The sequence below is a fragment of the Parus major genome, chromosome 1A (assembly GCF_001522545.3).
Source record: "Parus major isolate Abel chromosome 1A, Parus_major1.1, whole genome shotgun sequence".
NCBI lineage: Eukaryota > Metazoa > Chordata > Aves > Passeriformes > Paridae > Parus > Parus major.
Genome location: NC_031773.1, coordinates 52,095,938 through 52,120,334, shown reverse-complemented (window position 1 = coordinate 52,120,334; position 24,397 = coordinate 52,095,938). Strand labels below are relative to the sequence as shown.

General features: G+C 38.6%; 1 protein-coding gene across 5 annotated transcripts in view; it reads left to right on the top strand.

Annotated features, from left to right (window-relative positions):
• Positions 1 to 1,093: 1,093 nt before the first annotated feature.
• WASHC4 (WASH complex subunit 4) overlaps positions 1,094 to 24,397 on the top strand; it is a 39,161-nt gene continuing 15,857 nt past the window's right edge. For 4 of the 5 annotated variants that reach the window (XM_015628194.2, XM_015628193.2, XM_015628192.2 and 1 more), the window contains exons 1-19: positions 1,094 to 1,219; positions 5,122 to 5,261; positions 6,365 to 6,418; positions 6,531 to 6,596; positions 6,766 to 6,811; positions 9,089 to 9,156; positions 11,473 to 11,555; positions 12,551 to 12,593; positions 13,099 to 13,202; positions 13,930 to 14,050; positions 15,505 to 15,628; positions 15,731 to 15,858; positions 16,458 to 16,618; positions 18,786 to 18,912; positions 20,235 to 20,360; positions 21,648 to 21,755; positions 23,019 to 23,165; positions 23,279 to 23,358; positions 24,224 to 24,329. In XM_015628194.2, coding sequence (XP_015483680.1) covers positions 1,159 to 1,219; positions 5,122 to 5,261; positions 6,365 to 6,418; positions 6,531 to 6,596; positions 6,766 to 6,811; positions 9,089 to 9,156; positions 11,473 to 11,555; positions 12,551 to 12,593; positions 13,099 to 13,202; positions 13,930 to 14,050; positions 15,505 to 15,628; positions 15,731 to 15,858; positions 16,458 to 16,618; positions 18,786 to 18,912; positions 20,235 to 20,360; positions 21,648 to 21,755; positions 23,019 to 23,165; positions 23,279 to 23,358; positions 24,224 to 24,329 — 1,893 coding nt within the window. In that variant the 5' untranslated portion in view covers positions 1,094 to 1,158. The remainder of the gene's footprint in view (positions 1,220 to 5,121; positions 5,262 to 6,364; positions 6,419 to 6,530; positions 6,597 to 6,765; positions 6,812 to 9,088; positions 9,157 to 11,472; positions 11,556 to 12,550; positions 12,594 to 13,098; positions 13,203 to 13,929; positions 14,051 to 15,504; positions 15,629 to 15,730; positions 15,859 to 16,457; positions 16,619 to 18,785; positions 18,913 to 20,234; positions 20,361 to 21,647; positions 21,756 to 23,018; positions 23,166 to 23,278; positions 23,359 to 24,223; positions 24,330 to 24,397) is intronic. The other variant, XM_015628195.2, reaches the window with a different exon arrangement.

The window sequence follows — 24,397 nt, the reverse complement described above, 5'->3', positions numbered from 1 at the left end:
CGGACCACCCAATGTGAACATCTTCTGTTTCACTAAGAGTCAATGAGTGGAGATGTATTGACATATTTACATCGTGATTATTTGATATGTTCAAAATCAGAGTTCTTTCCAGTGCAGCCTCTTACAATGCACTTTAAATAGGAAAAACTCATCAATAAACGTGACCTTTCAACCAACCAAATCTTTCAATCCTAGAAACTTTAAAATCAATAGATTCCAAAGGATGGCTTCCTTTTAGTCATAAAGCAACCAGAAAGTGGATGCTATTTTCAGAATTGTTGCATTGCCAAGTTAGCTTTTATGGATGGTCCGGCACTTACTGATACATCTCTCATCCAGGTTGCTATTTTTGTTGCTCTTTCCCCACTGACATTGCTGATGCTCCTGGTGATATTGCTTTTGAAAGCCATTTCCTTTTCTGCTGATGCTACAGATTCTGCTGAGCTAATGAAATTGCTGTGGTCTTTGTTAATGGCCCTGAACGGCTCCTCCTCTCCCTATCCTAAGTACTTCTATTTTTATTCTGATTTGACACCCTCTAGGACCCTGGGAAAAAAGAAAAAAAACCGGCACGTAGGTAAGTACCTCATGGCCCTTGTGCCCACAAATGACAGGGGGATGATCAGCGGGAGCTTTGCAGCTGTCCCTGAGCTCCGGTCTGTCCCGGAGCAGGGCCAGTTCCCCCAGCACTGCTGCTGAGAGAGGGGAAGCGCTGGGGCGGCAGAGCTTTCCCTCCTGCCAGCGGCTGGCAGAGACACGGAGTCGGTGTCACAGGGACTGGGCTGGGTCCGAGCCCCGGGGGAGAAGCAGGAAAGCTCCTGAAGCCCCGGTGCCTGCCAAGCTGGCCCATCTCACCCACACGACCGGCTCAAGCTGCCGGGGGTCGGAGGAAAAGGGGAAGGAGCGAACTCCCTACCCCGCCGCGGGCAGCGCCTCCCGGCCCCTCAGCCGCGAGCGCTGCCCGGCGCCGACCCCCGGGCGCGGCGGGCGGAGTGAGGGAGGCAGGGAGGGGCGGCGGAGCGGCGCCAGCGCTGTCCCGCCTCCTCCCGCGGAGCCCAGGCTCCCCCTCCGCCTCCATTTCCCGGCGTGCGGCGCGGGCGCGGGGCAGGAAGTCCCGTGCGCCTGAGTCAGGGGCGGCCGCTGCCGGGGTCGGTGGCGATGGCGCTGGAGACGCTGTCCCCGGACTGGGAGTTCGACCGCCTCGACGACGGCTCTCAGAGTGAGCGCCCGCGGAGGGCGGGCCGGGCGGGGCCGGGCCGGCGGCGTGTGGCGGGAGCCGCCTCGGAGCGGGGGGAGGCGTGGGCTGAGCGGACCCTGCTCCCCCCGGACCGCCCCGCTGCATCCCCGGCGGCGACGGAAGGGAGGGAGGGAGGGAGGGAGGAGGAAGCAGTCAGCTCAGCGGGGGCTGAGCGCAGTACCCCTCCCCGGGTCCCCCGCGGACCCTGCCCCGCGCCCCATCCCAGCCTGCTCCCCCTGCGGCCAGGCCTGCGGGGCTGGGCGGCCGTCGGGACCGCCTTTGCTCCCACCACCCTCTCCGTAGTTGTCGGGGTTGTTTTGGGGTGGGGGAGTGGCTTTTCCAGCCCTTTCGTCCTTTGCTTCCTCGGGGGGAGTCGCCCGCGGTGCCCCCCGTGCGGCGGGGAGGGCCAGGCTGCTTGTACCACCCTCTCTGCCCTTGCACGAACCGGGCTTGTCGTGGGGACCGTGTTTCTTTCCTTCCCGGACATTCCTCGTGGCTCACAAATTTCTGCAGTGGCTTCCTTGGTTATCCAGAGAAGTCACATCAAGATATGCTGTGAGCAGTTAGTTGTGCCCAGCTTTCATTGGTACAGGCTCGCTGTCACGGGAGGCGGGCGGTCACTTGCAGTATCACCTTTAAAATATAATTGAGTAAGATCTTGCGATGCTGAAGTCTCTCACGGTGGGCTCATGTGTCTGTCAAATTCCACGTTTTACTCAGCCTGTGGAGGTGACCTAGTTTCTAAACAGGGAACTTATATGGTTGTCACACTGTAATACACACTGTAAATTGAACTGTGCCAAATTAATTGTACCAGGTGTTGCTGTGAAAATATGTCACTCGCGGACGAACTGTTTCACGTGAAATGTTATCCCAAGGGATGATACTGTTTATGCCATGTTCGTTTAGTCTGGACTTGAGTGGAAGTCCAGAGCAGAGCTTTTTATCAGTTCTCTAGTTATGGAAAGGAAAATGTAGCTTTTACTGAAAATGCTCGATCTCCACTAGTTTGACCAGGACATAAAGTGCAAGTCCAAAAAATTTACATGACTTAATATGCCCCGTTATCACCATCTCGAGGGTGAAGAAACAGTGTGATCTTCCATTCAGAACAGCACACAATGTTCTAGAGAAAAGCCAAAGAAAAATCCTGTGACTTGAAAAGCATTTTTTGTTCTTGTTGTCTACTTTCACTTTGTATCACTAATATTTGGCAGTTACAACTTCTTCAATTGAGGACATAAGACACTAAGCAAGTTTGGTTTGTTACATCTCTGTCCTAGATAGGTATGGGTATGGCACTTCCAAATCCTGCTGCCAGTGAGTGATATTGCAATTTTATGGAAGAAGTTTAGATTAAGTTGAGGGATCTGTGCTACTGAGTTATCTCTTGCACTGTTCCAACTATAATGCTTTAGTTTTATCACCTGCGGAGAAACTAAATCAAACGTTATTGTAACCACGTTATATCTTATGAAGTATGGCTGCTGCTTTGAAGAAAAGGATGATATCTGCTTTCTATTATTTCATTTTCTTTCTCTGCACGGGTCAGTTTATTTAGGAAAAATGTTCTGCATCTTAGAAAGCTTCCCTCATCTTCAAGTAATTTTTTATTTGTGCAGCTCTGCCCATCTCTGGCTGGCTAAGAGCTTCCACTCTTGTCTCACTAAGAAAGTGAGAAATTATTCCTGTCTCTTATTTTATAGATTATCAGTACAAGGTAGAAAATTGATGGCTATCAATAATTAAGTATTTGGAAGTATTTAATGAGTTGTAGTGTTGCTGAAATGCATAATTTTTGTGCTGGAAAGGTGACAGTCTGTGGATCTCTAGCAGAGTGCTTTTGTGAGGTTTTGTTTGAGAAATGCTCAGTGTTCTTGTTTCATAGGGAACTGATTTGAACAGCAGTGCCAATTTCCTGCTCTTCTATGACTTTGAAGTTTTTTCTGTTCTTCCTAAAAAGCCCCAGTAACTGACAGTCTTTTTGTGCTTAGTTTGTCTTTTGTGTGAAGGGAGGAGATATTGACTGGGGAAGTACCAGAGCATTCCTCTAAATGTCTCCCCTACTCCAGATTTTCTAGCAGTAAAGCACTGACATGGTAGCTGGTTAAAATCCGTTCAGCAGGGCTGTGCATCTATCAGTGTTTTACTGGTTTGCTGCAGCAGAGCTTACAGAAGATGCCCTAGGAAGAAGCTGAAGGATGAGATGGATTTGATGAAGTAGAATAGTACGATGAGACAACTTAAGGGCTACACATCAGTGCCTGGAGTGCTGCTGCTGAAGAGTGTTTTGTTCACTTCTTCTCCTGTGTGAAATTCAGTCTCCTGATCTTGACAATGCCTGTGCACTGTCTAAGCTTCAGGTACTGCTTGAACTCAATGACATTAATACCACTGATGTGGGAGAGTGTGCTGTGCTCCTTGGGTAGGCTTTGCAGTCGGTGTGCCTTTATGGTTGGCATTGCTTCTGCTTTCAAAGTTCTATCTTCAAATTAATTCAGGTCTTCACTGCAGTCATTTCTCCTTCTCAGTCTCAGCCTCCCTGTACATAGTGCTTTTCATCTTTTCCTTATCAATTTGTCTTTATTCATTCCTCCCTTTCTGCTTGGTGCAGTTGCTCAGTCAGATATTTTCTTTCTGCAAAAAATGTTTCAATGGTAATTGATTCAGCAGTGCTCTCCCACTGAAGTAGCCATCAGCTACCATTTGGCTCACTTGTTTGCAATGAAGAAGAGGTTGAATGTGCAGCATAAAATAATATATTATTTTTAACTTTCTAGGCCAGTCTACTCGCTGAAATGTGAAAAGGGCACATACAAAGCTATGTGACAGCTGAATTCTTGTGTAAGAAAAGTTCAGTTGTTCAGCTGACCTTCATTCTCTAACTTTTTATAGATAATCCTATTTTCAACAAATAGCAGAAGATCTCAAGCTGTTGGATTTGTTATCTAATTATGGGGAAGACACTTTAGTCTGCACATGAAAAAGTATTCTACTTCTTGAGTGTAGAAGCCTTGAACTGTAATAATTTACTCTGTGGTTCAGATTGTGCAGCTAAGTCAGTAATTGTGTTTAATTTGGGGGAGGAATAGGGAGCATCTTAATATGGGAAATAAAAAAGATTGGGATAGAGAGGATGAAACTGTTTTTTGCGTTGCTTGCCTTTAGATTTACTTCACTGATTGAAACCACTGTTGCTGGTGTTTACCAGCTGAATGTTAGCCTTTGAACCTATCTGTTCCTTTAAACCTACTTGTCCCTGACACGAAGAGAGCTGTGCATTTCAATGCCCAGCAGAAGAAAAATTCTGCCTCTCTGAGAGGGGTGAATTTGAAAGTGGGAGGGAATGACTAAAAGCCATAACCTTTCCGTGTAATGCTCAGATAACTCACTGAGAGGTACCAGGGAGAATGGAAAGAGGATTGCTGGAAATTCAGCTGCTACTCAGGCTGAAATGATTAGCCATTGCCTCAAAGTTCTTATATAAATGCATATGTACTGTTTCAGCTGATGGGTAGGGTCACCTGCTGTGTTGCAATTTCTACAGTAATTTCTTTACTCAGCACCTTATGTGATTGTTAAGGTCTTGGTTTAACAATACATATACCTTTAAATTTTTTTTTTCTGCATACTGCTTAGATGTTTGATACTCATCAAGTAGTATTTGAATTTCTTTTAAACCAACATTAAGATATAGGATTGTTATTAAACAAGTAAGAACTTTATCTTGTATCTGCATTGTATTAAAGAAAAATGCCACAGCAAAATGAGGAATACAGGGCTAAAGCTAAATAGCAACCGATTAAATGTTTTCTAATACCATTTTTTGATGTTGTAATTTACTGAATTTTCTGTAAAACTGTACAAACGTTATCCATTCTCAGAAATCCATGCTGAAGTGCAGTTGAAGAATTATGGAAAATTTCTTGAGGAATATACGTCTCAGCTGAAGAGAATTGAAGATGCTTTGGATGACTCTGTTGGAGATGTTTGGGACTTCAGTCTTGATCCCATTGCTTTAAAGGTCATCATATATTTAATATACATTGCAACTGTTACTTTCCCAGTTTGTCCTTTCCTTCAAAACCTCAGAAGTAAAAGCTTGATGCATTTGTGCTCTTATAATTTTGCCTTTTGTGTTTGAGAAACCTATCCAATACTACTTTAATTATCAAGTAATTAATAAATTGGTGCATATCATATGAGAAGAAGTTTCCATATTATTATTTTCTAGTCCTTTGGATGCTAGCAGAAGTTAAATGAATTTCTAATTCTTTATGTGTTGGGAAGGCTGGTTTCTGCAGACTTCTTCCCTGTGACTGTTAGTGTTTTCATCTGGGGGCTGGGATTCCAGGAGAGCTCACTAATAGTTGTAAAACTGCAGAGTAAACTGTGTGTGTATTTATAGGTTGTATTTTGACCTAATGGCTTTGCTACAGTATTGGCTGTTTTCTTGGCCACAAATTCCCTCTCCTCTGTGGAGCATTAGCTTTTCCTCTTCACTGAATTTGCAGACATAATTTAAAAATGCTTTTGTTGCCATATGAAACTTGTCTGTGCTGAAGATGCACTCTCAAGCAATCATCTATCTGAATAATTTGAATAAATTATGTGTAGGGCCACCACAGCACTGCATGTTTATGAACTAGTCAAAATCAGGCTGACTTAAGTACAAATTGTCAGTGCCTGCATACAGATGTATTTTCTGCTTCCCGTTTCTGGCATTTGGGATTATTAATTCATGTTTTAGTTTTCCTGAACGGTTTTTCTCCTATATATGCCATAATGACCATACTTTTGCTTTTCAAGTTTGTAAGTGAACTGTTGTAAATGCTATGCAATATACCTGGTAATTTGCCTGTCTACCTAGAGTGAAAGCAAAGGAATTCCCATGTAAAGATGAAAAGCAAAGGATTCCAGCAGTGCAGGTTGCCAGTAATGTGCAATTGTGGCTCTCTTGTTACTGACCGTATTTGAGATTAAACTGGGGAGGAATGCTTGCCTAGTTGGTGTGCTGGTTTTGCATTTGGTTAAATGTATTTTTGACTCATGTTTTTTGAAGTTGAAATTTTTTTTTTTGTTTGATTGTTTTGTGATTTTTTGGTTTGCTCTTTATTTTAATTTTAGCTTCTGCCATATGAACAGTCTTCCCTACTGGAGCTCATAAAGACAGAAAACAAGGTAAGCACTTTATGCTTAAAGGAAGAAAAAAGTTACTCAACCTCAATCCAGGCCTATTCTAAATGTGACTTGTTTGTAATCTGTGTATTTTTTTTCCTTGCTTTGAGTCTAGGTTCTAAACAAAGTTATAACTGTGTATGCTGCTCTTTGCTGTGAAATCAAGAAGTTAAAATATGAGGTAAATTCAGCTGACTTTTATTATTGAATATGAAAGGGTTTGCAGTTTGGCAAGCTGATACATAGATTTATTTTTATCAATAAAGAAACAAGATATGTCTATATAATTTTTGTAGCTTGATTACATATATCCTATTTATTAAAAAACAAATTTCTGCTTTTGTTGTTAGGCAGAAACTAAATTTTATAATGGCCTCTTGTTTTATGGAGAAGGAGGTAAGTAGCTCCCTTTACTGTAAAAGTATGTAGTTTTGTATTATTGCTTCAGTTTATATTAAATGCTACAATAACTGTAATTTTATTATATGGATACATGCTTTCTCTGTGATGCACATCAAATAGAGAACTTTGAGGTTATAGGGATATATGTTAGTGTCTTGTAGCTGTCCTGAGTTAGCTTAAGATGGTAAAGTTTATCTGTAAAGCCCTGCAGTAGGTATTGTTAGATTAATAGGAAATTTTGTTGCAGCCTTAATTATGTGGGGAGTGTGAGCTGCTGAGGTTGTATTAAATGTCTTAAATTAAATATAACTTGTCTACTGTAGCAGCTATTTTGCAAGGTATGGAATTTGGATATGTTATTCATATGTAAACACATCCTAAACCAACTTATTTCCTTTTGGGACTAGATTTGACATTGGTTGTAGTAAAACAATAAATCTGTGATTTAATTGTAGTAAAACAATGAAACCATTAATAAATAACTTGACCAAAGTCCTGACCTCTTCACTTACGCAATTGGTATTCCAAGACAAGTTGGAGTGTGTTGATGTCACCTTCCAGTGCAGGTAACTCACACTCCATGTTTAGACTGTGGCATAAGGTGGGCACAAGTAATTGTAAGTCAATTCACAAATCATGAGACACTGCTTTAGGTGAAAGCTGATTTTTGTCTTGGAGTTAAACTGGTAACTCCTGAATGACTGGCCTTAAGCTTCCACCTTAAGGAATACTAGTGCGGGAATAAGCACAGATCTTGGTCATAAGAAATGTAAGAGAGTGTGACAGAAGTATCAGGGAATGTGAAATCTTTGAGCTTGGGACTGTTTATCATTCTTTTAAATGCAATATAAGATAACTATTGTGGTTAAGGAGCATGGAAAAGTGGGGGATTTGTTAGCTTGTTATGTGGGAAGTTTTTTGGTATGTGTCTGGGTTTTTTTCTTTTTTTCTTAGCAGACTTGCTTGTCTTATCAGATATGGTTTTAAGTATTTTAAAATCATAGGCTGCCAAAATGATACTAGGAGATCCCTCAGAATTTTCCATGTATCCAGCGTGAAACAGAGTATAGCAGATTATTATAATAGTTCCAGCAGCACTTTGTTCCTGATGGGTGTTGTGCAAGGAATGCTTGGAAATGGCAGGAACTGAGAGGTCAGTTTTCTGAGGGTTAGATAGGAATGCAGAAATTATGTTCACTATTTCCATATCCCTACTTGTAGCCTTTTCTTTGATAACAGCAAGCTTGCTTACTTTAAACAACTGGCAAACTTACTGCCTCAAGGATGGTTGAAATTTGTTTTAAACAAATACTATGCTGGCTTTTTCCATCTATGTAAAGAAATATTTTTTCCCCATCTTGTCTTTGCAGTGGCTAGGACTAGTTTGGGAACTTCAGCTAGTTGGATAGGGATTTTTTGGGGCATACATTAAGGAGATTAAAGGTCACATAGAATGTGTGAAGCTGAAGCAATGCAATGTTTAGTATCCTGTCCCAGAGCTCTGTGTTAGAGAAGTATGGAGACTCCTTTAATCTCTGACAGCTGTAAAAGAATATATTTTTTGTAGCAAGAAGACTTGCATTTCTTAGGCAGGTAAACTTACAATTTTAAGTGAGCTTTTCTTGCTCAGAGTGACCCAGAAAAAAAAAATCTGAAGTCCATAGTGTCTATCTATTGTGACATTGAAAAGACAGTATTTTGTCAGGTGATGTTCAAACTGCTCCAGATGACTGAAACAGTTTGGCATGGCTGATGTAACTATTATATATCTGTGTCATACAGATAATGCTGTGAAGCTATGATGGTAAACCTGTTCTTTTGTGCAGAAGGATATGTAGGAAAAAGAAAATGAATTCGTTCTGTAGTACATTCATCATGTAGTACATTATTTCAGTAAAAAACATCTGGATATTTCTTGCAAGATAAATACCTAGTATTTTCATGCAAATTTCTTTAAAATGGAAGCATATGAAGTTACATAATACATATGCCTTTAAAGAAATTTGGGGTTTATTCTTTTTTTTCAGATGAAGGAGACTTTTCCCAGCTTTGTATCTAATTTATAAACCATGTAATTTTTAATGAAAAAGAAACTCCAAAAATAAGTCCACCTTAGGAAAGCAAAATTAGGTTTTGAGACTCTATCAATACACTTATAATAATGCACTCTACTAGTATGACAAATAAATGGCTTGGAGGGCAAGCTTCAATGTTAGCTTAACAATTACAGCACAGGCTTTAGAAAGTGTTGACTAATATTTCTCTTTTAAGCCACAGATTCTAGCATGGTGGAGGGAGATTGCCAAATACAGATGGGAAGATTTGTTTCTTTCTTGCAGGTAGAGTATGTTTTGATTGTTTGACAGCAATTAAAACCTTAATTTTACTTGCAAAATGGATTTAACAGTCTGCCATATCCTGTTTGCTTTTTGCTGAGAGACATAGCAGTCATTTGATATGTTACTATGTTTTGCCTGCAGACCTGTCACAACCAGCTGACATATCACACATTGTCTGGGGATTCTTTTATGCTTCTCTCTGGAAGTCTAATGAGAGAAGGAATTAGAATTTACTTTGAAAGATTTCAGTAGGAGAAGATAAATTGAGCTTGCTTTCATCTGATGTAAAGATAGCTGTTTTTGTCAGTTTGGTTAGCAAGTTTTTAGTGTTCACTGAACATTGGAAATGGGTTAACTGTTTTATATGTTGGGTTTTTTTTAGCTGGTAGAAGAAAGCAAAATCAAAGTATGTACCTGAAAAAAATTGCTCATGTCTCCTTCAAACATTTTTGGAAGAACACTTTTTTTTATACACTTTGGTTGTTCAAGATCCTTTGCATGAAAACAGGATCTGTTTTTATTTTGAGGATTTCCTGTGCTCTTGGGTTTCAGGCTATTGTGCAGTTTTTTTGCCCTTAATATAACTGAAGTGACTGTCCAATTCCCAAAAATGTTTCTATTTTTATGCAATATTGCTTGTAATGAAGTAGCTGTGGTGAAATAGGGAATATAGAGGAAGCTTCCAGAATGTTTAAACAGATTCTGGTTTAACAAGAGTTAAAATTCCCGTTCTGATTCTGCAGCATGGCACTAATCATTTACTGTGTCATGACAAGACAAATGCTGTAGGAAGTAATTTCTCAACTTCCTTTACCATGCTGCAGTGCAGTGAATTGTTAGGATCTCTCAGGTTTTCTTTCCCATTTTCCAAGCTCTTGGTCTTACCAACTTTGTAGGTTTCATCCTTCATTCTCTGTTTTGCTTATGAAGTTTGTTCTTTATCAGCAGTTGGATTCACCTAAATGCATTCAGTGTTCTAGATCCCTAGATTAGGAAATTCCATTCTGGTCAGTGTTATAAGCATAATCGTTGTGAAAATACGAAGTTGACATATGACAAAAAAAATATGACAGGTGAAAAGTTGCTTTCATAGAGCTCATGATTTATTGGCTGCTCTGGGCTTTCTGGATTAGCTAGATGCAGTAGCCTCAAATTTTCTTGGTCAAAAAGATTTTTAAAAACATTATCAAAATAGTGCTCTGAAATATTAGTTTAAAATTGCAATCTTGTCTGTGTTATGTAGCTGCTAATATGCATGTGCTGTTGAATTGGACTACTTGCCAGAAATTTTAAAATGGCAGCTGGTGCTACCTCCCCATGAAACATGATCTCAGCTGTCTATTAATCCATTCCTCTAGAATCTGGTGGCTTATTTCAGCTGCATTTGTTAGAGCAGTACAAGTATAAGAAGTAATGTTTGTGAAACATTACTTTAAACATTACAGTGAAAACTGGTGACTAATAGAAGGCAGAAGCCCAAATAAGATCTATTTTTGATGGAGAGGAAGACAGAATTCATCTATTAGCCAGTCTCCTGGCAGGCTGACTGTTCAGCCAGTGTGGGCTGTCTGTTATAAAGCCATCTGTGTGCAGACTGGCTAGACTCATCACACCCTTCCCCAATGGGATTTGTAAAGTAAATTAATGAGCAGATATTACTGTGGTTATGGGAAACTCAAATTAATTTGTCCTGTTGTTCAAGGAATACTGTGTTACAATCCGTTATAGAAATTAAGATACTACTTTACATGGTCAGAGTTGACATGTTCGTACTCATTTTGTGTTACATAACCAAGCCTGAGTTCTGCCTTCATCAGGCAAACCTTTCAAAGATATTGTCTTTGTTTGTTTTAAAGCAATGTTCTGTGGCTTATAACTCTTACTGTAGGTACAGGCTTCTGTGGTAATTTCTAATTTGAATTTTCCTATTACCAGCATCCAGAGAGACTCTTAAATCTAGTGGGGAAAGAAGCACAGCCTCTGCTCCCAGGGATATTATCCTTGAAAATACTTGGGCTCTGTTGTCAAGTCACTTCTTGCTGTCTTTGCTAAATTGAACCAGTAGTATAAAGTGTCAGAGTTGTACTGGAAGCTTGTGTTTGGCAGTTTCTTAGCTTAGTCCTAGATGCTGTTTCAGAGCTATTAGTAGGATGTTTTCCGTCCTTCTGTAGATCTGTCCACTGACTTGGGTTAGGGATGTAGCTGGAGCTTTGGCTGCATGTTCTGTAGTTTATGTTCAGTGTTTTTGGTGCAATGGCATCTTGTGTATGAGGAGGATCTATACATTTATATGCATTTTATTTTCTTGTATTTCAGGAGCTGTCTTGCTTTGTTACCCGATGTTATGAAGTGGTGGTGAATGTAGTGCATCAGCTGGCTGTTCTGTATACCAGCAACAAGTAATTATTCCCTAAAATGCTGTATTGTTATTATGTAGAGTTAAATGCATTTACTCTATTCTATCTATTTTGTTTTTCTATTTAAGGCATGGTCACTTTTTGAATATTGTTGTCTAGAGATAGAGTGCTTTGCCATGCAAATTAGGGCTTCATAAATGGTTATGGAAATGGCTTTGTTTTATTTTCAGAAAAAATAGTGCTTGTATGTAATGAGATGCAAGGATGTTATTGCTTGTCATTTTTAGTCTTTATGTTTGAGAAATATTTTTAATTCTTCATCCTTGTTCTGTTTGAGAGGCTCTCCCTGTTGGTTGATATCTAGCTTAAAAAACAGATAATTTCTACAGTCTATTTTGAAAATGTAAGTCTTAGCATATATTCTTCATGGAAGAGCCATGTTTTTAACACCTGAAGTTTATCTTAGTGAGAGCTGTTTGGTTTAGCTCCTTTGAAAACTGTGAGGAAGCTTTAGTTCTGAACTGGATTGTTGAAGTTAGGTTTGAATACCTCTGCAGGACTCTTGATTGCTTCCTCTTCCCCCAATAAGATAGCATCATTCTTCTCAGTTCTATTTGTTGCTTTTATTTTTGGCTTATACCACAGCACAAAGCAGACTTCCTTGTGTGGTGCTGGATGTGTAGCTTGGACATGGCTTGATTAAATACAAAGTGATTTTATCCTCTGGGTGTGTTAAGGCTATTTGCATAACTGAATTGTGAATTGCTGACACACATGTGCATTGATTACACTTGGTGCTTTCAACTAGTCATGTGCTGTATCTTCAAAAATACAGTATTAAATTTCATCAGAGCATTCAGATTTCACATAGCCTATACTTTTAATCAGTTATTGAGGTTCTTTTGTTTCCTGAAGTTACTATGTTAATGAAGAAAAATGTACCCCAGGAAACAGAGAATGCACCATGAATACAGAACTGACAAGTATAATCTGTTCTAAGGATTAAAAAAACATTAAAATATTGATTTTATTTACAGGAATGCACCTAAAATTATAGAGACATCTGGAGTTCATTTTCAGGTGGGAATGATTTGGAACTCTTTTGCTTATGTTAATATATATAGGTCTTGATGATTAATCCTGAGAAAAACACCATGAAAGTGACTTTTGAGTACAGCTTTAAATTTAAATGTTTTATTTTATTAATCAGCTTTTTCTGGCCTTTACATGGGAAGGCCTGGTGTCTCCATGTCTGTCATAGTCTAAATTTCTTAGCAACAAAGTGTTTGCATGCTCCCTTATTGCAATGTGTGCCTCTGCATACAGACAAGTTTTAAAATTGTGTCTTCAGTGTCAAAATGGATCAAGGAATTTAGCTTGTGTGCTGACACCCCTTTAATGTGCCTTGTGTCTTGCATATTTAAGCTGCTAAACCACAAATTCTCCTGTTTAACTCTCTAGCTGATATCTTGTGGGTTGAAAATATATTGAATGGAACTGAAATTTTATGTGCCACTTAGGATTGCAGTAAACTTTCTAATAACTACAGTCTTTTCTTTTCTTTTTTTTTTTTCTTCACAAACAGGCAATGTATGAGCACCTAGGAGAGTTGCTCACAATCTTGATCACTCTGGATGAAATAATTGACAATCATGCCACACTGAAAGATCACTGGACCATGTACAAGAGGTGTGTCTCTGATGTGAAAAGTACTCCCACAGTCTAAAAGATAAAAGTATATGCATCTCTGTTCCAAGAAAGTCAGTGTAGGAACGTGGATTTTGGTAATCTCTCCAGAAATTTCAGTGAAAAACAGGGCTAAGCTCCCACAGTGTCCTTCTAAGGGCACCAATAAATATTTTGTGTATTTGAGTATGAATGTTGCATTTGCAGTGCAGGGTAAGCATCTTGGCAAACAGTGTAATAGTTGGTGAGGTTTAAAGAATATTCAGTAAAAAATTTCGCTGTGTGAAAAACTGAGCTAAGATTATCCTTGTCTATATTGATCATGGGAATGGGTGTACAGCCTTAAGAAGGGATGGTATCAAATAAAAGCTGAAGAGGCAACAATTATAAAGCAGAATTAGTGGAATATTAACTCTATCCTTGAAAACCAAAATAAATGGAAGTTACTCAAATGCAAATTATTTATACAAACCCAGTGTATTTTTTCATGTGAGGTTTTTTGTTATTGGTGGTTTTTTGTTGTTGTTGTTTCTTTGATGGTTTTTTTGTGGGTTTTTTCATGTTTGTTTGTTTTTGGGTTTTTTTGTTTTGTTTTTTTAAATTATGCAATTGCTGTTAAGGGCATGAGGAGGGAATAAAAATCTCTTATCAAAATAGTGCAGGATATGATAAAACTGTGACTATATTTTAAGTATGATGTATGTGTGTGTTCCACACCTGCCCCTTACAGGCTGCTAAAATCTGTCCATCACAACCCTTCTAAGTTTGGGATTCAAGAAGATAAACTAAAGCCATTTGAAAAACTGCTATTAAAACTGGAATGCCAGTTACTTGATGGAATGATATTTCAGGTAATGAACTTAATATTCCCCAGTATGATAGAGGAAGCTCACATGAAAGCAACCCTCTTTGCAGAATGATTGGTTTGTTTGTTTGTATTTTGTTTTTGTTCCGGTTACAGTGATGTGTGAATTTGGCTCTTGCATCTGTGCCTGGGAGAAAAAAGGCTCTGTTGTAAGATCCTCTCTTGCTCTTCTCATCTGCTTGAACTGTGCCAAGCTTTGAATGGTAGCAGTAAATGCTGACTGTTTTGCTGAACTAGAGAAACACAGACAGCTTGGCATTAGGACTGTGTATTATCAGAAATCTGCTTTTGTCCACATAATAATGAGTAGCTTTACATAGCATAGGTCTTTACTTTAGCTGAAAATTAATTAGCTTCCTCAGTGTTCTTTAAAATATGCTGAGTGTGACCTGTTGTTCCTTATATATGAGACAGGTTGCTGTCATTAGAGGCCACTGTGGTGGGACATACCTCTGAAACATGCAGGGGCACAGGTGGATGAGAAGGATTTTATTATATTTTCAATACAGTAAAATTCAATGTCATACAAGAAGCCATCTCTTCAGAAAAGTGTGTACTACAGACATTGGAGTGGGATGTTGTGGCATGGTAGGCAGAGGATAATGTTGTTGAACCTGTTTAAATTAGAGTCAGTTGCTCAGGTTGTGCCATTACATCTTAAATGGCATAAAGGTAAAAGGGCTTGTTCTGTAAAAGCCTTCAAAAGGGAAATGATAGGTAAATAATTAATCACAGTTTGGCTTATTCTTTCAAAGGACATTGCTACCAGCTATCCATTTTTCATGTTATATTTCCCTAATACTGTATAAGTGCAAAGATTTCATTATAGGTTTGAGACATCAATAGGATTTGGGTGGAATTTTCTCCTCCTGTCCTGGAAATGCCTCTTCCTAGCAAGAAATCATTAAAAATATTAGCTGCAGTTCCAATAAAGACTTTTCTAATATCTTTGGAAAGTATGAAATGTCTTTCTATTTTTGGACTGTCGTGGGGTTTTGGGAGCTTTATTAAACTGCCAGCAGTAGTGTGTGATTTTATGCTGCAAGGTCATGTGCCACATCCTACAAGGAACTTGTGTGATAGTCTTGCTTAAAAGACAGTTAGTAACATACTATAATGTGATAATAAAAATACGCATCTAGTTTCTTAGCACTAGCTCATGAAATGGTTTCTTTAACAATACTCCTTAGAGGAAATGGGAAAATAAATAAAATGGGGGTTTGAATGTCAAGTGTAAGACTGTTTTAATATTTTCTGGTTTTATACTTAAAAATGTAAGTATAGTCAAGAATTTTTATGTCATAGAAGGTTAAGGCTTACTTTAGGTTAGTTTTAAATCAGTGTGCTCTTCCAGTATTCTCTTGAAAACCAGTACTCTTTTGATGTCCAAAACTCATGGCATTGTCTTGATATATTGATATTTTCCCCCTTTTTACTCAGGCCTGTATAGAGCAACAGTTTGATTCTTTAAATGGTGGAGTGTCAGTGTCAAAGAACAGCACATTTGCTGAAGAATTTGCTCATACCCTTCGTACAGCTTTTGCAAACGTCGAAGCCAAACTTGGTAACGCAAGCTCATGTTTTCCTGCCAGCTTCGCTGTTTCTTAAATTGTTTATATTGTTTGTGTAGGAGTAAAATTTACAAAGATGTATTTTTTTTTTTCAGGTGAACCTTCAGAAATTGACCAGAGAGATAAATATGTGGGCATCTGTGGCCTCTTTGTACTGCATTTTCAGATTTTTCGGACTGTAGACAAGAAATTTTATAAGTCATTGCTGGATGTCTGTAAAAAGGTGAATACTTCATTCTTCTCTCTTTCAGTAATGAAGTAGATAATTTCCTGAATTGCATACTGCAGCACAGACTTGGGAAAAAAAAAGAGTCTGAAAACAGAGTTAAAAATTTTCTACTTTTTATAACTCCCCCTTGCCATTTTCTTTTAAAGATGGTCTAAAATAGGTGCACTCAATAGCAGCAAGGTAAAATAAACTTGCCATTTTTATTAAAATCTTTCTTCTCAAGATGAATAGGGTACTGAAGACAAAAAACTGAGTTACAAATACTCTGGTGCTGAATAAATGCTGTGGGTTTTGACTGTGGCTATAAACATTTGTTTTGGAAGACCTCTAAGTTCAAAGTTGACTGGTATGTTTTCATATTGGATGGCATGAAGAAATTGTTAAATTCTCTAATATTGTTTAGAATCACTGAGAGTGGTTATAACTTTGCCCATAGTGTCCTTAGTGAACATCTAGGAAAACTTTTTTAACATCAGTGTAGTACTCTATAGAAAACAATTACACAGAAATAAATTCAACTGTATAAACACTTAATTGTGTTTATTTCTACTTGGTACTATTTTCCCCTCCTTTTTTTTTTTTTTTATTCCTAGGTACCTGCCATTACATTAACAGCTAACATTATCTGGTTTGCTGACAACTTTCTGATTCAAAAGATTCCAGCTGCTGCCAAACTATTGGACAAGAAAAGTATTCATACAGTTAAAACCCAAAGGGAGAACTTTCTACAGCAGAGGGCACAGTCACTTACCAAGTATGCTTCCTAAATACTGCCTCATGATGCTATTTGTCAAATAGTTTTTAAGCATGTGGGCTTTTTCATTCAATGTAGTAGCATGTTGTGTGGTGTGTCTCAGTGCTGTTAGTCACTTGTTCACTGCAGCCATGTGTGTGTTAGTGTTGCTGCAAAAATTTTGGTCAAAACTAAGCTGCTTTTCATGTCATGCTTTCAGCAAAATATATATTATTACACCGAAATAACAATGTTCCTGGCAGTTCTAAATATTTGTTTCAGTTACATCTCTTGCCACATTTTCAAATTCCCTTTTGTTTTTTAAACTAGTGTCTAGTAACCTTGGGCTGCTTTGTTTTCTATTAGGGCTCTCTGCTTTCTATGTGTTTATGGAGGTAAGTTGCTAGTAGGCTTATAGTGGAGATTTCCTCTGCTTGGTGATGATACTTTCTTTGCAAGCATTTCTTTCTTTGTGACTGTTTTTATTGCTTGTTTAATGGTCTTTGAAGTTATCTGTATTTGAAAAAAGCCTCTCTTGTTTTGTGTTTTGCATGTAGTGCACATCTCACTTCTTTCTCTTCTAAAATTCTTAAAGATGAGATGGAATATTTGTAGCTGTTAGTCTTAAGAACAAGTGACCTGCATAGGAAGATAACAGGGCAAAGGTTTTTATGTTTCAGAACAAAACATGAAAGCACAAGCTGAGGTCTGTGGAATGGCAGTAAAAGCTTAAATTTTACACGTTATCTTCCAACCCCATAAACAAACTGGCAGAACTGAATTGGAGGGGAGGAGGGAAGGGGAAAAAGCAGCTCTGTGCCTGATTCTCTGACAGATTATTTTCACTTCTGCTCTGTTTCTTTTTTAATCCACTTTTTCCTGGCGCTGATTCTTTCCTGGGCTTTAATTCCTAGATAGGGTATAATTGCACTGCTTCTTTGCTTCTGGTCTTGGGATTAAGAAAAAGGTCAGAAAAACATCTTGGTATTCACATTAATTTCATAGAAGCATCGACTCATTTAAGTTGGAGAAGTCCTGAGAGATCACCAATTGTAACTCAGCAGTGCCAAGTTCACCACTAAGCCATGTCCCCAAGGCCCACATCCACATGTCTCTTAAATATCTCTAGCAATGGTGACTCAATCCCTTCCCTGGACAGCCTGTTCCAGTGCTTGACAGCCCGTTTGGTGAAGAAATTTTCCTAATATTCAATCTAAACCTTCTCTTGTACAACTTGAGGCTGTTTCCTCTTAGCCTGTCACTTGTTATTTGGGAGAAGAGACCAGACCCCACCTCACTAAAATCTCTTTTCAGGGAGTTGTAGAGAGCAGTGAAGTGTGGGCCTCCTTTTCTGCAGGCTGAACATCCTCAGCTCCCTTGCAGGCCTTATTGTTCCTTCCCCAGTATTGTTGCCCTGCTTTGCACACACAATTTTGAGGATGTTGTAGTAGAATTCAGGTTTTGCATCTGCTGATTTGAATTGTGCAAATAACTTTTTTTTTGCTTGTTTACAAATCTTAGCACTGCCTTTAATAATTGGACTGTTCCCTAAATGTGAGGACTCTTTTTAAAAGTGTGATTTTTGGAAACAGGATCAATGACCTAAATACTTTCCTTCTAAAACTGCTGGAAGTTGTATTACAGTCTCACAATTCTCTATTTAACTCTACTTAACCATTTAATTACAGCTAGTGTGATTCAAGCAGATAAACTTTGGTAGAATTATGTTACTTAAGAGCAGTCCAGTCTGGCATTGATGTAATGACAAGTTGTATTAGTTTGTGTGTGTGTAAGCAACAGAAGTTCAAACTGGAATAAAAAAAGTAGCACCAGAGTTGGACTTTTCTGTCCAGTGTTTAAAAGCATTTTCTAACCATTTTATCTAGCCTTTTAATTTAAGGAAGTGTAGTATATGCACTGCTAAGAGGGCAGTGTGTTCTCCTGAAAAGGAGATAATTTTTGACTCATTATACAGATATAATTGGCAGACTAACTAATCCTTAACCTTTAGAGAATTAAAATGTAAATGAGTATAGGGCTTTGATACTTTTGGAAAGGTGAGTTATTATTTTGGGGACTGAAGGTTTAAAATATTTCCCTTGCAAGATTTAAAGTTTTGGAAAGAAATAAGAAAATCTTCACAATATTCTTATTTGAAGTGAGTAACATTCTCTGTTTCCATCCCCAGAGATATGCAGTCATATTATGTTTTTGTGAGCTCGTGGATGACAAAAATGGAATCTATCTTGTCCAAGGAGCAACGCACAACCAAGTTTTCTGAAGATCTTTCTAACCGCTGCAACGTCTTCATCCAGGTGTGCAATCTTTTAATGTGGTGATGCAGCAAACAGATGTTTTGGTGCAAGTTGTTGAACATAAAAAGAAATCACAGGAGTTCTGTGATCGTTGGTGTGTTATTTCACAGTTTTGGAATTCTTATAAAGCTTTTAATGCCCAGTACACTTCCAAGAAAATCAATAGAAGGTGTTTTGGTAAAGGATGTGGGGAAAGGGAATCTGACTAAATATTCAGTGGCTAGAATTTTGGATTTTTTTCTTGACATAGGAAATCAAGAAAGCTTCGTCTTCTCTGTAGTAAAGATTTGGGGTTTCTTTCCTTTTGAGTCATGAGGTACTTAGAGTGGACTGAACCAGTGTCTATTTAGTTTTATTTAGGAGAGTACATACTCCCAGTAAAGGTTTTGTGTTGTTTATTGTGCTTTGCCTAGTGATGGTACTTTGAAAGAATCTTACTACGTTCCAAGACAGCTGGTTTTCTTTTGACCTACTAACAGCATGTAGTCTTAATGTAAGATGCATCTTATTTCTGAATTTAATTTTTTGTTAGTTTTTTTAAGTATCTACCTACCTGACAGAAATTTGATGAGAATAGGTGTGTGAAAGAATCATGATCCTGAATCTTCTTTAGCTAAAGATAGGCATGTACTAGGATCTGTGGTTTTTACATTTGAATTAGTTGAAGTGGTCTTAAAAATTTGCTTCATACTGAATTGAGTTTCCTACACCACTTGCTGTCTTTTCTTAGTCTCTTTTTCTCTTTTTTTATTGTTAACGCTTTTTCTTTGAAGTAAGTTTAATAATTTTTTGTCATCTTGGATATAATTAACATTGTATTTAAAAGCTTAGCATATATTGATGTAGAAATGATTGGTATCTTTATTGAGGGATGGACATCTCTATTTATAAAGTGTAAAACTGTGTAAATACTGTCAGTGTATTTGTTCCACAGAATCTGGAAGGTTAAGATGTTTTTGTGATGGGATGTTTCTTGGAGAGATGGGAGTTGTTTGATGGGTTTGTTTACATTAGACTGGAATCATTAGGCACTGTGGTTATTTAACTCACTAATCTGTGTTTAATTGGAATGGCTTTAGAAGAGGTTAATCAGATGGTCTAATGAATCATAGGCAATTTCATAGTGTGTGCTAATAAAAGAGTCTCATTCATCTTTGGGATCCCAGGCTTACTTAGTGTAGTGGAGTGGTGGGCTCTCTGTTGTGCAGGGGCAAACGTTAGCTGTCTGTCATGTATGGAACAAAACAGAGCGCACTTATTTTATTGACACGTGGAAATATTGATTATTCATTTTTCTTCCCCTTGTATTCATTCTATTGTAGGGTTTTCTTTATGCATACAGTCTTAGCACCATCATTAAAACTACAATGAATCTTTACATGTCGATGCAAAAACCTATGACCAAAACCTCAGTAAAAGCCTTGTGCAGACTTGTGGAACTTCTGAAGGTAGGTCACTGGATGAAAATTATTTATTTCATGTAGGAATTACAGAGAACATTGACCAAACATCCCATATTTTAAAAAACCAAAACTGTGATGGGAAGTATTTTTGCATGTGTGGCTTCTAGTTTGAGAGCAGTTTGGTTAGAGAATAGATTTGGAAGGCTAGGACTGGGTTGGTGTGTGTGTTTGTTTTGGGATTGTTTTTCATAGCTTCTAACTGGCTTCCTTAGTTGATGTCAAGGAATGCTTGAGGTTGGAAGGGATCTCTGGGGATCATTGGTCCAGCCTGTGCCTGCTCAAGCAGACACCTGGAGCCAGTTGGCCAGAACTGTGTTGACTTTTGAGTAACTCTGTGGGTAGAGGCTCCACAACCTTTCTAGGCAACCAGGCTGTGACAATGCTTGATTACCCTCATAGTAAGAAAGTGTTTCCTGATGTTCAGAGGGAAACTCCTGTGTTTCGTTTTGTTCTCATTCCCCCTTGTTCTGTTACTGGGCACCTCTAACAAGAGCCTACCTCCATCTTCTTTGCACCATCCCTCCAAGTATTTATAAACAATAATAAGATCCCTGTCCAGGCCTTCTCTTGTCTGGCTGAACAGTCACAACTCTCCCAGCCTTTCCTCTCATGCGAGATGCTCCAGTCTGTGAATTACCTTCATGGCCCTTGGCTGGACTCTCCCGTATGTCTGTGTCTCTCTTGTTCTGAGGAGCCCAGAAATGGACCCAGGACTCCAGATGTGGCCTCACCAGTGCTGAACAGGGGGAAGGGTCACCTCCCTTGAGCTGCCAGCAAAGCGTTGTCCACTGGAGCCAAAGCTGCCATTGGCCTTCTCTGAGACAAGGGCACATTGCTGCCTTGCACTCAACCTGCTGTCCACCAGGACCCCCCAGCTCCTGGCCTTCCAAGCTGCTTTCCACTTGGGTGATTCCTAGTATATGCTGGTGTGTGGGAGATTGTTCCTCCCCAGATTTCACATTTCTCCTGGTATCTTTTCCAAAAGGGAGATACTCTTTCAGGATAACTTCAAAAAGCAGTGGCAAACAAAACTGAAAAAAACCCAAACAAAAAACCCCCAAAACTTAGATCAGTCCTGAAACTTTTTAATGCTCCTGAATAGTTTGATTTTCTTGGTTTCTAAGGGTTAATTGTAACTGCTAGTAACAGCACATTACAAAATGGAAAGAGTCTGTATTTGCAGTGTGGATGAGTCACACAGCATAAAGGCAGATTCTAAAGGCAGCAGTTTTGGTGACTATGTGAACTAATGTGTTTTGGGATTGACTTCAGGCAATAGAACATATGTTTTACCGAAGAAGCATGGTTGTGGCAGACTCTGTGACACACATCACTCAGCATCTGCAGTATCAGGCCCTTCACTCTATCTCTGTGGCCAAGGTATGTAATCCAAGTTCTAGTAATTAACCTCCCTAATTAAGTCTTTTTTAAAATATTGAGTTTAAAGTATTTTTTGCATTTTTTTCAAAATCTGTAGTGTAGTGCTGTATCATAATCCAGAGATATATAAGCTTTCCAGTAATTCCAAGCTTTTTCCTGGAAAACAGTACAGCATAGATGGTTACCTATTTTTTGACCAAGAATGGTTCCTCTCTTCCTCTAAACTGCTGCAACTCTTGTCATCATCTTCCTGTGTTCTTTTTACATTTTATTTCTAGTGATTTTTCACAAAGTGACCTTTGCTTACCTCTTTTCTGATGCACATTCATAAAGCAATCTGTTGCAGGTCTAAGCAAACAGGCTGTTATTTAAATCTTTGTCTTCTTGGCAAAATAACAGTACATGATGACTTACAGGAGCATACTGTGGGCATAAGTCCTCTGTTTCACTGTGGGATAAAATGGCTTCTTTTGCTTGTACAACCTTGAATTTCAGAATTCAGAGCAAAGGGGAAAATGAGACTTTAGCATGGCTGTTCTGATGTATTACTGATTGGTTTTATTCTTTCACCACATCCACCAGCAGAATTACGAAGCATGTATGCTACTGTTACTGGTGCAGCTATTAAACTTCCTTTTTATTTGGCTGTAATCTCAATTTATGTATCTGCCATCTCTATATTTTCTAGGGTAAGCAAAAAAATAGTTGTGCTTATAAAAAATTTATATACAGATATATATCTATGTAGCAGGAGTGGCATGAGCTGAAGAGGTTCCAAACTTCAAAGTCACTAAAAAAAACTATATCTTCAAACACTTCCTGTATATATATATAGATAGATAACTTTCATGAACTTTTCAAATTGTATGTGTAATTACATTGAAATTATTTTTAAATTAATAAAAATATGCTTGAACTTTTGTATTGAAGGATATTGAAAAGAACACTGGTGTGAGCAGTTCTTGATATTTTGACTACTTATCAGAAAATATGTAAAAAGGCAAATGTTGGTAAATAGAGGGCTCCATTAGTATGACTTAACCTATGTTCATGTTGGCTGCACATATTCCAAGAGTACAGACAGGTAATATCACTGAATTGGCAGAGTGAATCTGGATTCAGGTACTCTGTTCACAAAACATAACTTGTTTGCAGAAATACTCAATTTATGACAAATCCACAAGCTTTGGGAAAAAGTAGTAAGCTATTGCCTTTGGGCTTAGATAACTTTCCCCTGAATTTCTGTGTCTTTTTGTCATCAAGAAAAGGGTAATTTCTGATAAAAAGTACAGTGAGCAACGCCTGGATGTCCTCTCTGCTTTGGTGTTGGCTGAGAACACCCTTGATGGGCCAAGTACAAAACAGAGGCGGCTGATCGTGTCCCTTGCACTGAGTGTGGGAACACAGATGGTAAGTGCCATGGTTGTTCCAGCCCTTCATTTGTTTGCTGGAGTGTCTTACGAAAAATATCAGCTTGTGATCTCATGTTTTGGTTTGGTTTTTTTTTCCCTTCATTTCTGCAGAAAACATTTAAAGATGAAGAACTTATTCCCCTTCAGTTAGTTCTGAAAAAACTGGACTTGATCAGTGAACTCACAGAGAGGTAAGCAGTGACAGCAGTATATAGAAGGCAGAATAGTGTCTTGGGGGAGCTCATTGTGTGAATGGCAAAATCTGGTCTCTGCATGCTGGTGGTGATTTTTACATGTGTTGTAGAGCAGGGATGGACAGAAAGAGTTCCAGAGTTAAGCCTGAAGCTTGCTTGTCTTTGGCAAGTCATATTTCACCTGACGGGTGATTATTTAGAAATTCTGTCACTTTCCTGGGTGACTTGGTTTTATGATAAGCTGAAGTGTTCCCCTTAACCCAACCTCAAAATTTCTGAGTTAGTACCAGTCTGTTTGGGAGATTGGGCTGCTAGTTCACGTGTGACACCATGTTTTACTGCTGCTGTAGTTACAGTGCACACTCAAGATACATCATGTTGACCATTTGAAAACCAGGTCAATATGTCTGTTCCAAGTAGCTTTTACGGAGAGAGATGAACACCTTTAGTGGCAGACTCCTGATAAAATCCTTGGATAAATGTAGAGAAGTTGTATCAGGACAGGCCTGTTTCTCTGTTGACTCAGGAGAAATTGAGACTGTAGGTTTGGTCTCTAGGGTCATAATTGCATGTAATAAGAAAACTTATTTAGGACTTTGCTGTAATGTAAGACTTAAGTCTTTCAGAGACTGAGTTAACCTTTTCTTTAAAGCCGTCACCTTTTATTTATAAAAGGCTAATAAAAAAAAAGATAAATTCTTTAATAAAGAACTTTCTTCTGAAGGTCAGTGCATCTGGAATATTAAAATAATGGTGTAAAGCTTAGGCTCAAAATGCACTTGTCTTCAGTTTAAATACACTCACTGTGTTAGAAGAATGGTTTCTTCCAAATCTGTGTCTAACAATTCATCTTTTATTCCAGAGTTCGAGCACAATGTGACTGTTGTTTCTTGTACTGGCATCGAGCCGTCTTTCCAATCTACTTAGATGATGTCTATGAAAATGCAGTGGATTCTGCTAGACTACATGTAAGTAATAATGGTACAACTTACTAACTGTTGTGACAGATTCAGACTAAGAGATGATAAACCTAAGA